At 36.9% G+C, this 14,554-nt stretch overlaps 2 protein-coding genes across 10 annotated transcripts in view; both read left to right on the forward strand.

Moving 5' to 3' along the window:
- Positions 1-4,571: 4,571 nt before the first annotated feature.
- On the forward strand, positions 4,572-10,963 carry LOC104238399 (uncharacterized). 4 transcript variants are annotated; one of them, XM_009792741.2, is made up of 11 exons: positions 4,575-4,915; positions 5,285-5,363; positions 5,609-5,691; positions 5,785-6,014; positions 6,590-6,707; positions 7,006-7,083; positions 7,206-7,294; positions 7,418-7,922; positions 8,083-8,210; positions 9,339-9,424; positions 10,551-10,963. In XM_009792741.2, the coding sequence occupies exons 3-10, from the start codon at positions 5,671-5,673 to the stop codon at positions 9,406-9,408; spliced, it is 1,239 nt and encodes a 412-aa protein (XP_009791043.1). In that variant the 5' UTR covers positions 4,575-4,915; positions 5,285-5,363; positions 5,609-5,670; the 3' UTR covers positions 9,409-9,424; positions 10,551-10,963. The 4 variants fall into 4 exon arrangements, with proteins under 4 accessions (XP_070024209.1, XP_009791043.1, XP_009791042.1 ...); XM_070168108.1 differs by having other exon boundaries at positions 4,572-5,363; positions 7,006-7,071; XM_009792740.2 differs by having other exon boundaries at positions 4,575-5,363.
- A 291-nt stretch (positions 10,964-11,254) lies between these two features.
- LOC104238401 (probable starch synthase 4, chloroplastic/amyloplastic) overlaps positions 11,255-14,554 on the forward strand; it is a 33,324-nt gene continuing 30,024 nt past the window's right edge. For 5 of the 6 annotated variants that reach the window (XR_011405413.1, XR_011405411.1, XR_011405414.1 and 2 more), the window contains exons 1-5: positions 11,255-11,455; positions 13,134-13,181; positions 13,292-13,316; positions 13,405-13,483; positions 13,571-13,699. Coding sequence is in view for 2 of the 6 variants with exons in the window: in XM_009792746.2 (XP_009791048.1) it covers positions 11,340-11,455; positions 13,134-13,181; positions 13,292-13,316; positions 13,405-13,483; positions 13,571-13,699 (397 nt within the window). In the remaining 4 variants the exon portion in view is untranslated. Of the gene's footprint in view, positions 11,456-12,666; positions 12,854-13,133; positions 13,182-13,291; positions 13,317-13,404; positions 13,484-13,570; positions 13,700-14,554 lie in introns of those variants that run through there. The other variant, XM_009792747.2, reaches the window with a different exon arrangement.

Raw genomic sequence — 14,554 nt, forward strand, 5'->3', positions numbered from 1 at the left:
CTTAGAGGTCACTTTTGTTGAGTTTGCACTTCTAACCACCTTTTGGACGCATAAGCCATTTTGCAAAATAGCCTCAATCATATCTTGCATGTGTCCAATAGGAAGTCTTATTGTCTCACATAGTGTTCTAAGTCTTTAACTCTATTTGGTCTTATTTTTCTCATACAAATGTGGATCTACTTACCAGAGATTGAGTATGACAGACGCTCAAGGACCCTCTTTGTCAGAACCGTTGCATGCAGGATTTGCTTAAGGAGATTATATTTATTTATTTATTGAGTCTGTTTTTTGTTGTCTTGTACTTTATAGTCATGTTTAGTAGCATTGATTCTTTTAGTTGGTGTCAGAGTTTGTCGTAGTATAGTTGAGTTTTTCAAGTCTCTCCTTATCGTAAGACTTCCCCAGGGTTTATTGGTGGTACACCGACCCCTATGTTATTTTCTCCAAGACCTTCGTTATCATGAACATGTGCGTGTTGTGAGCTAGACATGTTTCGGCTTGAGAATAAAAAATTCTTGACAAGAAAAAGTGTAAAAACAACGTGTGTATTGAGAATCAGTAATGAAATAATCACTATTATCTTTAGCTCCAAGGTGGGCGCCAAATTGTGTACCTCGAAAATACGAGTAACAATTTAATTTGATTTGTGGTTTTAAAGATATGTGATTTAGTACTAATTAATAATCAAGAAATATAAAGTAGAAATGAAAGGAATAAGTGAACCAAACAAATGTTACTCAGCAGCGGTGACCTCGAGCTTAGTGACCTCGAGATGAACTAAGAGCAATAAAATAAGAACAATAAATGTAAAGGACAATGCTTATGAACAGTAAGAGAGAAAAGCAGGATAGTATATTCTTTGCCAATGATTAGATGGTCTTTACAAAATGATTGGGTCCCCTTTATATAGGAGGGGAGCCTTAAATAAGGTACATTTCTATTTACAGTAAGGAATCTTATTTGGATAGCTGTATAACCGCCTGGTACGGATTCGTACAAATCTATCCTAGAATTTATGCCGTGATTTTAGGGACGTGGTGAGAATCTTGTCCTTCTGTAACAAACTCATAACGGCTCTATCTCGAACTTGGCCATACTTGGATCCAATACCCTCGAACATTTAGGTCTTCGAGCCACTCATTCTGTCTTCGGTCTTTACCGAATTCAACCCTCGGTGCGGAGTCTCGAGCCTGCTAAATCGGGGGCACCTGATTTTGACCATATACAACATCCTACCCGTCCCTTAGCCCACATTACAACCATAAAAAAGTACTAATTGATTTTAGATCGAATGAGCCTACATTAGTAGAGATTTACATTATGGGCAAGCCTATGGTACCAATTGCATGCATGCGACTTCTTTGTGAGAGTGAGAGATTTTCTTTGATATATATGAGTCCTTAAATTATATTTGATCATGAGATTCGAATGTGTGGATTCAACTTACTCTCTTGTTCTTAGTTTGAGGGCACATGGTTTCATGAGGGATAGGTAACATTATTAGACTTCTCTCTATGATATTGGATGTTCAAGCTGAGTGCATTATGTTCTTAGTTTGAGGGCACATGGTTTCATGAGGGATAGGTAACATTATTAGACTTCTCTCTATGATATTGGGTGTTCAAGCCATGAGTGCATTATGACATTGAGTTGGTTTTTGAGGCTAGGATTGTTATGAACATGTTGTCTTTGTTTGAATATTTTTGAAGTCGGCATAAGAAAAAGGGAAGTGTATGTGATTGCATATGCTAAGGTTTAATTGTTGCTATCAACCATGGTCATTGGTGTAGTGTGCCTCAATTATGTAAAAAAAAAAGTGCTCAAGGATAGTATGATTTGTTAGTTGACTCGAAGACGGACAACGTTTAAGCGTGGGGTAGTGATGTTTGGCTATAATTACATATTTTCAGTGCATTACTTATCTTACATTTTGGTAATTTAATGCTAAATTATACTATATTTGTGCTTAATTGAGTTTATTTTATGTGTAGTTATATTGAAGACAAAATTTGAAGCAAAGTAAATATTTAATGTGTATTTTATGCACTATAACAAGGGGCCTTTGATTATTTGATGACAAAAAAAGAACAAATGAGGAAGAAAGAAGACAAATGAAACAAAATGCAAATAAGTGACAAAGAAGAAATAAAGAATTGAAAAGAAAGAATGCAAGATTTGAAAGTGGAACGAAGCTGTGAAATCGGAAAGAAGAAAGACAGAGCAACAGAATAAAAAATGTAAGAAAAAGTCAGGCGCAACAAGCAAACTAGAAGCGACAGAGTTGTGCGACGCGAGCAAGAAATAGAGCATGCGGCGCGAGCAGTTTAGCTCGCGATGGAGCTTGCGAGACACGGTCTATAGCGAGGGTGTTCCGGAATGTTAAAGCCTATTTTGTCTCCTATTTGATTTGGGACTTGGTTATTTCGTTTGGATCTTTACCCTATACATATAAATAGTCATTAAACACTATTTTAAGGGTGGGGACCAAATTTTAGACGGAGCGAGAGCACGGAGCTGCCGTGGAGGTCAAAATTCATCACATTCCATCTTTTCTTCCGCTAAACTTAGTAATTTTTATGTTTTTTTTGTATGATTTGTTGTTTTGCTACCATGCCTATGTGAAGCTAAACTTCACATTCTAGGGTTGTGGTTCTTTCATGACTATTGTTATTCAGATATTGATTTCGCCTTCTTGATTTATCATATTGGTTTATTTATTCAATCTTGCGCTTAATTATTTAATTGCTTGATCACCAATTGAATACTATCTACGAATCTAGAATTGAACTCGAAAGTGGGAATTCTAGATTGCATATAGGATTGAGTTGAGCAAGTTCTTGAACCTGGGCATCAGGGAATGAATTCGTGGTTAGGATATACCTAATTGCCTTGCTTGGTTGATTTACAGAAATTATAAATGCGTTCTTGTTGATTCTAACTCCATAGACATATAGGCGTTAGGTTAGCTTGAATAGGCGACTAAGAACTCGACAGATTCTTATGAGCAATATTAACCATGTTAACCCATAAACTAAATAAATTAGTTGGTCAATTTAATTGAAGAATATAATAGGAATGTTAGATAGCCTATAACCCTAGATCGTTTTCATCACATTGATAACATAAAAATCCGTTTTTCCCTTGTCCAGAGTTCACTATTTATTTTCCTTTATTTTGATTAGTTTAGAATCGAATATTTCTAGGTTTAATTCTTGTTTAGATAATTAGGATAGTCAAATTTAGTTAATAGTTAATCACAAGTTCTCGTGGGTTCGACATCCGAGTTTTAGTCACTTTATTACTTGACGACCGCGTATACTTGCGTGTGCGTTTGGCTGCAACAATCATCAGGAATCACCTCTTAAACATGTCACGAATATCGCCCACCGTGAACCAGCGTGGCCTCGCCCCCTCGTTGCGGGTATCGTCGATTGAATCCTCGTGCTGAGACTGATTTCCTTGGGCCTCAACATTGTGTGTGATGTTGACACTGTTATCTGCCATTTTTATGATTATTGCTACGAACAAATAATCAAATGAGTTAGTAATAGATGCAAGGATCAACTCAATTACACAACTGTCTAAGCCCCATGGTGGGCGTCAAACTATTTACCCGTAAAACGGTATAGTTGAATATATACGTGGTTTATAGGTAATTGAATTAATTTGATCCCAAGATGATGAATAAATTAGACAAAAATATAAGACTTAGCCTTGATGAAGTTGAGATAAAACAACAGAAAACGTGATTCCGAGAGCAGGGCTTCTGGGGACAATAATAACAATATAAATGAGCAAGAAGATAGAATTGTATTGAGCCTTGAACAGAGTATAGTATATGTTTGGCAGAAAATTCATGTCCTTTACAATTATAATAGAGCTCACTATTTATAGTTTCACCTAGGGAACACGGCCCTAGGTTCAAGTCCCTCTTTAATGATAATTATGAGGGCCATTGACGAATGTGTAACGGCAAGCAGTGAATGACACATTCTCTGTAACGGACCATATATTTAATGCCGTAGAATATTCTCCATTAAATGCTACCGGGTGGTAGGCATTAATCTCGCCTTTATGAATATCATTCTCTCCGATAACAAACGAGATCGTTGCCTTCAGACTTGACTGTCTTGTGTCTTCGTCTTCACGTGTCACTTTCTCATGCGATCATTTAATATGAACATATTTTACCCTATACACTTTTATCTTCATGTACATAACATTTTCAAGCATGATCTACTTGTCATTTTCAAATTTTGTTGGTGTACAAAATCATTATATTAAATATCTAATCTCTCGTAAAATTAATTGATATAAAATATGATTGTAAAAGCTGTTCTTTGTTGTCATGAAACCTTCAATAACAAAAATTGTCATACAACATGCTAAGTATCTCTACTCTTGTCAAATGTTAAGAGAGTAAACTTAGAATCTTATTTTCGATAATTTGCATGTAGGTTTGATGGAAGTGGTTTGCTCTCATTTCCTTTCTTTTAGGTCAAATTGACTTGGTCAAAAACTCTTTACAAGCGATTGGTAACGCAAAAATGAAAAAGAAAGCCAACGAATAAAGAATAAGTACATCCAAGCAACCCTTATTGCGAATCCCCTTATTGCATGCATTTTTCTCCTACCGTCCTGCGGAAAACCAACAAGTATGTTGAAACTGAACTCGGGTTCGGGCTATATACGCCCAGCGCATGATAGCATTTGGCCCCGTATGTTCTGGGTCCTTCCTCCAGCTCTCGTCTTTCTATATCATTCAGCGTCGCCCATTCACGACGAAGCCGGGTCGTTACCCTCAATCCCGTCGTGGCCGTTTTATCAGATCCAGAATCGTTTCGCTTTTGCTTCGCATTCACGCCCCTTTCGATAATTTTTCGTCGGATTTGACTCGATCTGCTTGGGTTTTCAGGTATAGCGGATCTATTTAGACAATACAATACTAAAATTTTACGATTTTTTTTGAGTTTTCAGTGAATAACTGCTTTGTTTCGGTATTCCAGATCGATTCAGGTACTATATTTTCAATGTTTGTGAACTTTGTAGGTTTTTTGGATATTAATTAGTGGCAATTAGGGTTTCCTATTCTAGATTAAAAATTAGTTTTTCTTTTAATTATCATTTAAGGTCCTTCAGGCTCCAGTGGATCAAGAGTCAAGAAATTGGAAGCATTTACGTGTTCGATTTCCAATAATCTTAATTAGTAGTAAATAGAACTGTTGTGGTTCGGTTGCAATCAAGTTTTATTTTTCTAAAAGTAATTTGTTGAGTGTGGACTCAGAAACTCTAAAAATTTGGGTGCCACGAATAATTCACTTACTCTATTGCGGAGAAGGAGAAGAAGAAGAGAAACAGTGAAGGTTTGAAACGTTCAAATTCTCTATCAGTTCAATTTTTATATATAATAAGGTCTGATTTGTTTCAATATCTGATCTTTGACAGATGTTGATTGTTTTTGTCTTCGCTGATTAACTTAATTTGGTGTGCACCAGTTTGGTGGAATTTTTCTTTTTAATGTGTTATGGTGGAAAATGTTATAGGTTTTCCATTGTGTGCTTATCAGTATATCACTGGTGGTCATAACTTCACCTCCTTCTCTGATCAGGGATCTGCTTTTTGGTCTTCTGGTGAGTTATTGAGAATTTGTTTGGCTGATCCAGAACAACTATGCACGGATATGAAAGAGACGTAAGCTATTACTATATCTTTTTTAAATCCTTGCTTTTGCTTTGAAATTTTCATCTTCTGCTTTGATATGACATCTTTATTGTGTTCATTCAGGAGTATGAGGAGTTGGATGAATATGAGGAGGAAGGTGAAGAGCAAGAAGAGGACGAGGAGGGCGAAGAGGAATATGAGGAGGAAGAGCCTCAGCAGCCTCCACAAGAGTTGTTGGAGTACCTGGAGCTGAGACAACGACTGAAAGAAGATATCAGGAAACAGAGGAAGAAGGAATTAGGTTCTGTCAATGGCCGTTCAACTGAAATTAAGAAGGCTTTGCCGAGGGACAAGTGAGTGCCACTAGTGTGTTTCAGATTTTGGACATCCTTGTTTGTTTGTGGATATGTTACTTTGTGCTGGATTTTGAATTTATTCATTCTGTGTAATGAATATATGCTCATTTAGTCTGTTGCATATTTCTAAATATTAGCTGTGTTCTGTCTCATGCATGGAATTGTGCTTTTCAAAACCACATATATCAAATACATTTAAAAAAAACCCACATATGTCAAATACATTTTCAAAAAACCCGCATATGTCAAATGGATCTTTTGGGTGTCTATTTATGCATCTTCTTTGGAATATATGTCTTGTCCTCCCGCCACTCTAGTTTCAGTTGAAATTGTTCACTACTGGAGATTGATAAATATGATTTTCTTCCAAAATTCTGATTTCTGCATTCTAAAAATTACTATAATTATAATATTTTCTGTGTTTTCAATCTTCAAGGCGTAGTTGCACGAAATGTATGTCTTACCCTTTATAAAGATTTATTGGTGTATGCATCTAGAATAAAGTTAATTGATTTCAGTTTTGAAGCTTATGCTGTTGGTCTTATTTCCTGTTTCTTTCTCGGCACTTTCAGTTATGGTTCCTTCTTTGGACCTTCTCAGCCTGTAATCCCTCAAAGAGTAATCCAAGAAAGCAAGTTGCTATTGGAGAATCCAAATTTGGCAGCAAAAGTCCTGAAATCAAACCATGCTGTATGTATCAATTTTAATTCATATGAAGTTGTCTGTGCCTCAGTATATTTTTGTAGTTCTATGATTAATGAAGGTTTGCAAATCATCATCACCTTATAAGTCTTCTCTAGTAGTGTACACAATAAGACAACAGCTTTAGCTTCCCTTTCCACATTATGAAAAATTAGTAATATCAATATTGCATGGTTAATTATTGTCATCTTCACTGGAGCCAATAGACATTGAATGGCATATATACCTTTCCATTGATGTCAGGGCCTACGTTATATCTGTTACAGAGCGTTTTCTGTTCTTGCAGAACGATAGGAGCTCTGCATCAGAACGCGCAGGATCAAAATCTGGTACTAGCAGCCATGCACCAAAGGTCACTAATGGGGTACTGAATTAATTAGTGGAAATTAATGTACTCCTCTTAATTGTGTTTTACTACTGATTATGTACTCTCTGTATTTTCTGATGCTTCTTTTAAACAATTTTTTGCCATATCAATTTCTGCAGTTGAAAACAAAGGTCCAGATGTTAAAAAGTACAAGAGATTACTCATTTCTATTATCTGATGATGCTGAACTTCCTGCCTCCATCAAAAGGTTCTGTACCTCATAAAGACTCTGCCCCTTATTATGGTGTGCTTCCTATCATAGCTAATCTGGTTGTTTATTTAGTGGTTAAGGGCGTACGCCATACTGTATTTATTGAGAAAACTTATCCAGGTTTTTTGGTGATGTTGAAGATGCACGATTATCTTTACCACCAAGCAGCAAGCAATCTCTAAGCAATACGCGGAGAAAGCTGCTCAATGATCGTGAAGTACGTAAACCTATACCAGGAAGCAGCCAAATGCAACCAAAACTGTTGACTCAGAAATCAGTTTCTGTTAGTAAACAATCTCAACTAGCATTGGATTTGAGGAAACAGCTTAGTAGCAGTAAAGGGAGTGGGCCTGATCGGCCTTTGCGGCCAAAAGTGGTGCCTCCCAAAGTTATAGGGGTTCCAAATGGCAAGAGGGTTTCGACACCAGGCGTCAAGAGCACTGTGCCTGCTTTGCATAAGCCAACCCCTTCAAAGTTGCAACCTTCCATTCCAAGGCAGTCCTTAGCACAGAAAAAGGAACTGCTACAATCTGGAAAGTCAAAGGGGATATCAAATCAAGCTGTGCCTTCATCCAAATCTAAGCGGATGATGCAGAAACAGGCAATGCCGTCATCCAAATCTCAGGTCTTACCTATGTTTTCTTTTTTATGTTATCCATTTTATCTTTTCCTTGGGTTACAGAGAATGAAGGCCTACTTTCCCTCCGTTTTGGTTTTGGGTTGGGGGGTTTTCCAGTAGTAGTGATGATGGAGGACCTGCTGATCCAAATTTGTGATTTTAACAGATAAAGCAACTGCCTCCTAAAAGTGCAATTCGTTCTTTGGAAGATAGGTGCCCAGCAAGAAAACCAATGAGACATGATGAAGAAGGTGATGGAGCAGAAGCTATTAGTATGATTAGGAGGATGTTTGGGTACTTATCATTCCTTCCTTATAAGTTTCTTTTAGTTGATTTTTTATCCTTTTGGGAAGGTTTGTTTGCAATATTTTTTTTGAAGCTCCAGCTTTAGAATTTCTGACATTGCTGGTTGCTTTAGAGTTGAGGGTTCGTGAGACCAGAAACTTTATAGTCTTGAAGGACTTTTTTTTTGTACAAGTGGATAAACTTCCTAGTGGAAACTGATCAGGTGAAATATTCACGTTCTCTAATCAGATTCTCTTGCGGTTGAGGAAACATACAAAAAAAAGTTGATTCAGATAAAACTTGTTCGATTGGTTCTTTATTTGATGTAGTTAAATTATATAAAATTGCACGGGAACCCTATTTGGTCGCCCCCATTTAACCTATACCTATTTTTTTAAAAACTTTTAACTTGTACTCACTTGTTGAAAAACTTCAGCTCCCCTTCTCCTCCTTCATTTTCTTTTTTCTTCTTCTACAATCTGATTCCATCGAATCCATACCTGCAACGGTTTTTACTTCTTAAACTCATCAAAGCCTTTGTTATTTTATGACCACTTGAATTTACGTGTTGTTTCAACTGCACATCTATTTAAATTATCAATGGATTGACTTAAGCACGGAAATATAATACATTTTCATACATTAATATAAAGAGTACGTAGCTTATTTTGTCGAAATATGAACTGGGGAGGAACTTTACAGTGTTTGCGTACTAGACTAGATATTGCAGGGCATACGTAAAGGTGAGGGAAAAAGAAAAACCAAAAAAAGGAAGGCAAATCCCTATGTGCAAAAACTTCAGCTCTAGAGCTGAAGTTTTTGTGTTGTAACTGGAAATTTCAGCTCTAGAGCTGAGCTGAACTTCAGGGCCGGCTACTAGAATGCTGAAGTTTTGCGTGATTGCTTTTGCTACTTCAGCCCCGTGTGCTGAAGTTATGTAAAAAAGCGGGTACGCTTGCAATTTTTTTTGCAAAGCGGGCACAAGTTAAAATGTGACACAAAAAGCGGGTATAGATGCAAATGCCCCGTTAAATTAAGATCTGTGATAAACGGCAAGATGTTGCTAGCTTTGATAATGCCTAATGTTGAATTTCATCTCGTTCTGTTGGCTTGAGAAAGTTTCTGTCTTTTTTGCAGGTATAATCCCAACAGGTATCAAGATGATGATGATACACTGATATGGAGGCTAATTTTGATGACATACTGAGGGAAGAAAAGCGAAGGTTGGTGAAATTGTCTCATATTTCTATACTTGGCATCTATACCTACTTCCAACATTTGTTAGTGCATGCTGAGCGCCTAATTCACTTGATCTGCTAGTGTAAGCAATCCACTTGATCTGTTAGTGCATGCTGAGCGCCTAATTCACTTGATCTGCTAGTGTAAGCAATCCCACTCCCTCTGCTACTCCCATCTTCCCTTCAAGGGAATAAGCATGCACTTAATTCATTTGGCTAGAAGTTCAAATTCAAGGCTTCTCCTAGTTAGGCATTTCTTTTTTGTCTTTCTTTTTTTTTTTCCTCTTATTTTGCATTTCATATAGAGGGTCTAACATGCAGGGCAATGGGCATGACCTCATCACCTAGTTTTGACTACATGGGTGAAGTTGAGTGGAATACTGTTCTTTTTGCATATCCATTTGTTTTACTGTGATGTGAAGACAGTAAAAGACTGGAGACAGAAAAAGATGTGGAATACTGTTCTGGCTTTAAAATGAGATTTTTTTTTTGAATTTTTCTATACAAACTTTTCAAAACTTAACCAATGCTTATGGCTAGGAGTGGCAAAATGGGCGGGTCAGGCCGGATATGGTTCGGGTCGAAGGCGAGTAATGAAAAACGGATAAATTATCCGACCCGATCCATATTTAATACGGATAAAAAGCGGGTTAACCGGCCATATTATCCATGACTTCTTGCATATGATCACTTTTAGGAGACTTCTTAGTCTCCCTAACTTGATGAACCCCCAATATAAGGTTTTACAAATGTAAAAGTTAGACCCATTGGTTATCCATTTTCTAAATGGGTAATATGGTTCTTATCCATATTTGACCCGTTTTTAAAAAGTTTATTATCCAACCCATTTTTAGTGGATAATATGGGTGGTTAACTGTTTTTTTAACCATTTTGCCACCCCTACTTATTACTGGTGCTATGATGGGAAGCAGCAATTTTCGAGACTAGATATTTAGGTTAATCAATGTCTGTTCGCAATTTTGTGTTCCTGTTAGTACTTAATTTTGTGTTCCACTTAATTTTTCTTGTCAAGATGAGTGCTTCAACGGTGTCTCCCCGCACAAGCAAGAGAAGGTGCTGAATGCTAACCTACTTTTAATTTGTTTTCCAGTGCAAAAATAGCAAGGAAAGAGGATGAGGAAGAACTTCGGAAGATAGAAGAAGAAGAAAGGAGGGAGCAGTTGAGAAAACAGGCAAAGAAGCGCAAGTTAAGTCATCATTGAAGGGAAAGATGGTTTTCCGTTGCTTGATAGATAGAAGAATTACAGAGGTTTTCATTTTTTGCTAGTTAGCCACAAAGTGAGGGGGCTTGTGGGGAATTTGTACATGAATATTGAGTCTCCGCTTAATTTACCAATTGATTTGTATCTATTGGTTGTATTGAGATTTGAGCGTTGCCGCTCATTGCCCAAGCAGTTGTAACATAATCTTTTTATCATTCTGCAGCTGCCATAATTTAATGCCCCTATTTGCTAAGCTAAATTTGAGAAAATTCTTGGGGTACATGGTAAACCTTTTGAATTAGTTGCTGTACATTATATTTTGCCGTAACTTCACTTGTGCTGATTTGGATTATTTGTTGTCAAATTGTCAAAATTTGAACGGTGATACAATGAATTTGTATGGACTAATGCTAATCCACTTGGACACCCAGTAATTTAATTTAGGAATTAGGACTTAGGAGTTGCCATCAAAATTTCGCAAGTGACAGTTATGGCGGGCGGTTTAAGCAGTTAAGAGAAGGACTTTTTGGTCATTTTAAACGTCATCTGCTATGTTGGAGCAAAATCACGTGACACTTCCACTCTACAAACTAGCAAAATCCCCGCTCCATTCCTTTTTATCCTAGCTATTCACGTCTCTCTCTGTCACAGTCGTACACAATCTTCGCTACTGGACAATGATCACGGAGATGCTTTCCAGTTTATCGATCGCTAAAACTCCTCCTCCTCCTCTTCTCATGTTCTCCCCGGCTAACGGCAAACCTTTCCGAGCTTCGGTTATCTGTTGCGTCGGGTAATATTCTTTACTAGTATAACTCATTTGGCTACCTTCTGATTCTATTTCTTCCTCTTAATTGTTGCCTCTTTAAGCCATCCATTTGCTTGCTTGTCTTCAAATTGCAAAATTTGCTATTCCTGATAGTTTATAACAGAGACTCTCTCTCTCTATATATATATATTTCCGCACTAGCTGGGAGGAGCACTTCATGGTAAGCCCTTTCCGGATATTGTCAAAGCAAATTGGATTTCAAAGAACTGCGAAGCATGTGGTTGAAACGGTCCAGAGTAGTATTCAGGATTTTAATACCATGGGTGCACAATTAACTTTAACATAGATGTTTGGTTCTATTATATAAAATTTTATGGTGACGGCAAGTTGACGAGCAAATTATATTAATACTATATTCGCAAAAAATATTATTCACTTTACAATTGTCCTCAACGAGTTTTTATACTTTGAAAAAGGTCAACAATAACATCATTACTTATAGTTTCAGATATCTCACGTGCTATATAACAAACTAAACAATCATTCAAAGAAGTTTTTAAAAGCAACACTTAATGTGATTTTGCTGCTTTGAATCCACAGATAGCCTTAGAGATGAGAGAGACGAGTCACGAGTACTTTGTTTTTAGGGATTTCAAAGTTTTTGTACTCAAAAGAATGATTAAGAGAAGAAAAATAAAAAGATGTAGGCAAAAGGGAATTTTAAAAAGAAGAAGTAGAAAAACGTATTTGCTTGTTAATTGGAAAGAAGGAAAAGGAGGGATCTGTTGTTAATTGAAAAGGGCATGGTGAATTTATTTATTAATTAATTATAAAAGGTATTAATCAAAAAGAATTGTAGACCTTGGGAACAAAAATGAGTTAAGAGGGGCACTTAGTCACCAATGCACTAAACGAATCAGTTGAGCATGAGTGACCACAAATATATTTACACACATAATTAAAAAAATTAGTACTTTATACATGACCTAGGGAGGGGAGCATGGGTTCATGTACCCACCCCCTCCACATAAATCCGCCCCTGTTGACTACAGATATATGATTGTAGGTAAATTGGGTCATGTTATTGGTAAAGGATTGGTGGGGAGCCATTTATTTGTCATGCAGGTAAACTGCTCTTGACAACTGTGCTTTGCTGGCCTAGTTATCCATGTTCAATGATAGATTGACTGAATATTAATTACTATGCTTTTTTAGTTCCACCACCTACTCCAAGCAAAGCCATCCCTTATGTTTATTTTGTTGTCAAAACATATGGTAGAGGGGTGTCAGAGATACATGGGTGGAGCGATTCAAGAGCTTCACGTTTGAGTGAATCCCATAAGCCAGTGATCATAAACTCAATTGTTGCAAACTGCTGGAGATCTTAAACATTCTAGAAATTGTGTTCTAATTAAATGCTGTGTAGGTGTTGCATGCCCTCATCTTTGTTCATCTTGCGCATAATGGGCAAAAGATAAGACGTGCCAATTACCCGATGTAATAACTCAACCTTTGTAGGTGGGAGGCCCTATATGGTGGCTTGCTCCCTGAGACTTTTTGAGTTGCCTTGGCGTTACGGAGTACCTCATTTAAATATTAAATCAAAAGGCGGGCAAAAGGACAGACTGTTCTTCCACTTCAAGACACCAACGTTTCTTCATTTAATGGGCTGAATTTTTTTTTTTTGTTTGACTTATTTCAGGAAAAATGCAGAGAGAAATGGCTCAACTAGTGGACCTTTCCAGCTGGAGTGAGCACTAATCCATCCTTCTCCCCTCGCATCTAAGTTAGCATTTCTGTGTGACGAAAGTTTTTCCCTTTAATGTAATTAACTAAATTACTACATTGTTTTCAACCTAGGTTGGGGAACCACAGTAGTGATGAGGTACTGCAGCGTTCTTACTTCCATTGCTTCAATCTTGCTTTACTACGTGTTTCCATCCATTGCAATATATTCATGTACTTTTTTATAGAATATTCCACAAATGAAGAGTGCTGAATTAGAAGAGAAAGGTAGTGACATTTGGCAACTTTTTAGAGAAGCTCAACAGAGTAAGTTATTGTTGATGTACTTTGTTTGTCCTAGTTTACTTAGACCTGTGTTAACACACCTTTTTTTACTGAATGGCTTCCATCTAGATATCTTGTACTTGAACAAACAACGCATCATGGCTATGGAAGAGCTTGATAGAGTAAAAAGAGAGAAAAGTTCATTGCTTGATCAGATCGAGCAACTAGAGAGAACAAAGCTGATTAATACAAGAAAAGGTAGTGGTACAATTCTTGCAATCTTCTTGTATCTTTTGCAGGACCAATCAGAGAGTTTCCTTCAATGTAAAATCCAAAGATATCCTACACGTGAACAGCCAAGAAACCCACAAAGGACGCCAAGGACATACCTAAAAATAAGATGAGCAATCTCAGTCAATGAGACCATACTATTAAAAAAGCACAATAATGCTACCAACTTAACCAATGACACATGCTGACACACAAAGTACTCAAAATAACCCCACCTAAGCGGCCAAAGAGACTATTTAGCGCATCAAAGGGATTACCACAAAACAAAAGGGCAAATTCAGTCAATCAACTACCCAAAATGTCAGCTCCGGTAGAACCATCAATTGACCAATGAGCTTATCTCCACAATTTTATGTTCAAGATTTAGCCTCAGATAGATGAACCAAAAAGAGCTTTTGAGCTCACACTTCTATATGGTAGTAAAATGGAAGACAAAACTCCCTCAACTTAACACCAAATGAGACTAAATATTCTAGTTTCCCACTCTTTAGGAAAAAGAAATTATACTTTTCCACTTCAGAAAATGTGTTGTTTAAGTATCAATATTGAGAATTTTAAGGTTAAGGTGAGCCAAGGATATAGAGGAAGAATATTTAGGTTAATCATGTTGAAAATGTATGAATTGTTGAAATACATTTTGGTCTCTTTTGATACTTCACAAGCGCTAGATTTAGGTTGGTCTAGGATATGTAATCTTATGTCATATCTCCCTAACTTTGAAAAGTTTGTGGCTTGTTATCCATTTCTCTTTTCAATACGAGACTAGTGTCTATAATAGTTTAAAAAAGAGGAATGTCCAAATGCCATTTAGGACATAGAAAG

The sequence above is a fragment of the Nicotiana sylvestris genome, chromosome 2 (genome assembly GCF_000393655.2).
Source record: "Nicotiana sylvestris chromosome 2, ASM39365v2, whole genome shotgun sequence".
NCBI classification, from domain to species: Eukaryota; Viridiplantae; Streptophyta; class Magnoliopsida; order Solanales; family Solanaceae; genus Nicotiana; species Nicotiana sylvestris.

What these genes read in the sequence shown, in the direction of transcription:
- LOC104238399 (XM_009792740.2), top strand. Translation starts at nt 5,671, where the DNA reads ATGCACGGATATGAAAGAGAC. An exon ending in CTTCCTGCCTCCATCAAAAG is followed by an intron (nt 7,295 to 7,417) that starts GTTCTGTACCTC and finishes AAACTTATCCAG; the next exon opens with GTTTTTTGGTGATGTTGAAG. An exon ending in ATGATTAGGAGGATGTTTGG is followed by an intron (nt 8,211 to 9,338) that starts GTACTTATCATT and finishes TCTTTTTTGCAG; the next exon opens with GTATAATCCCAACAGGTATC.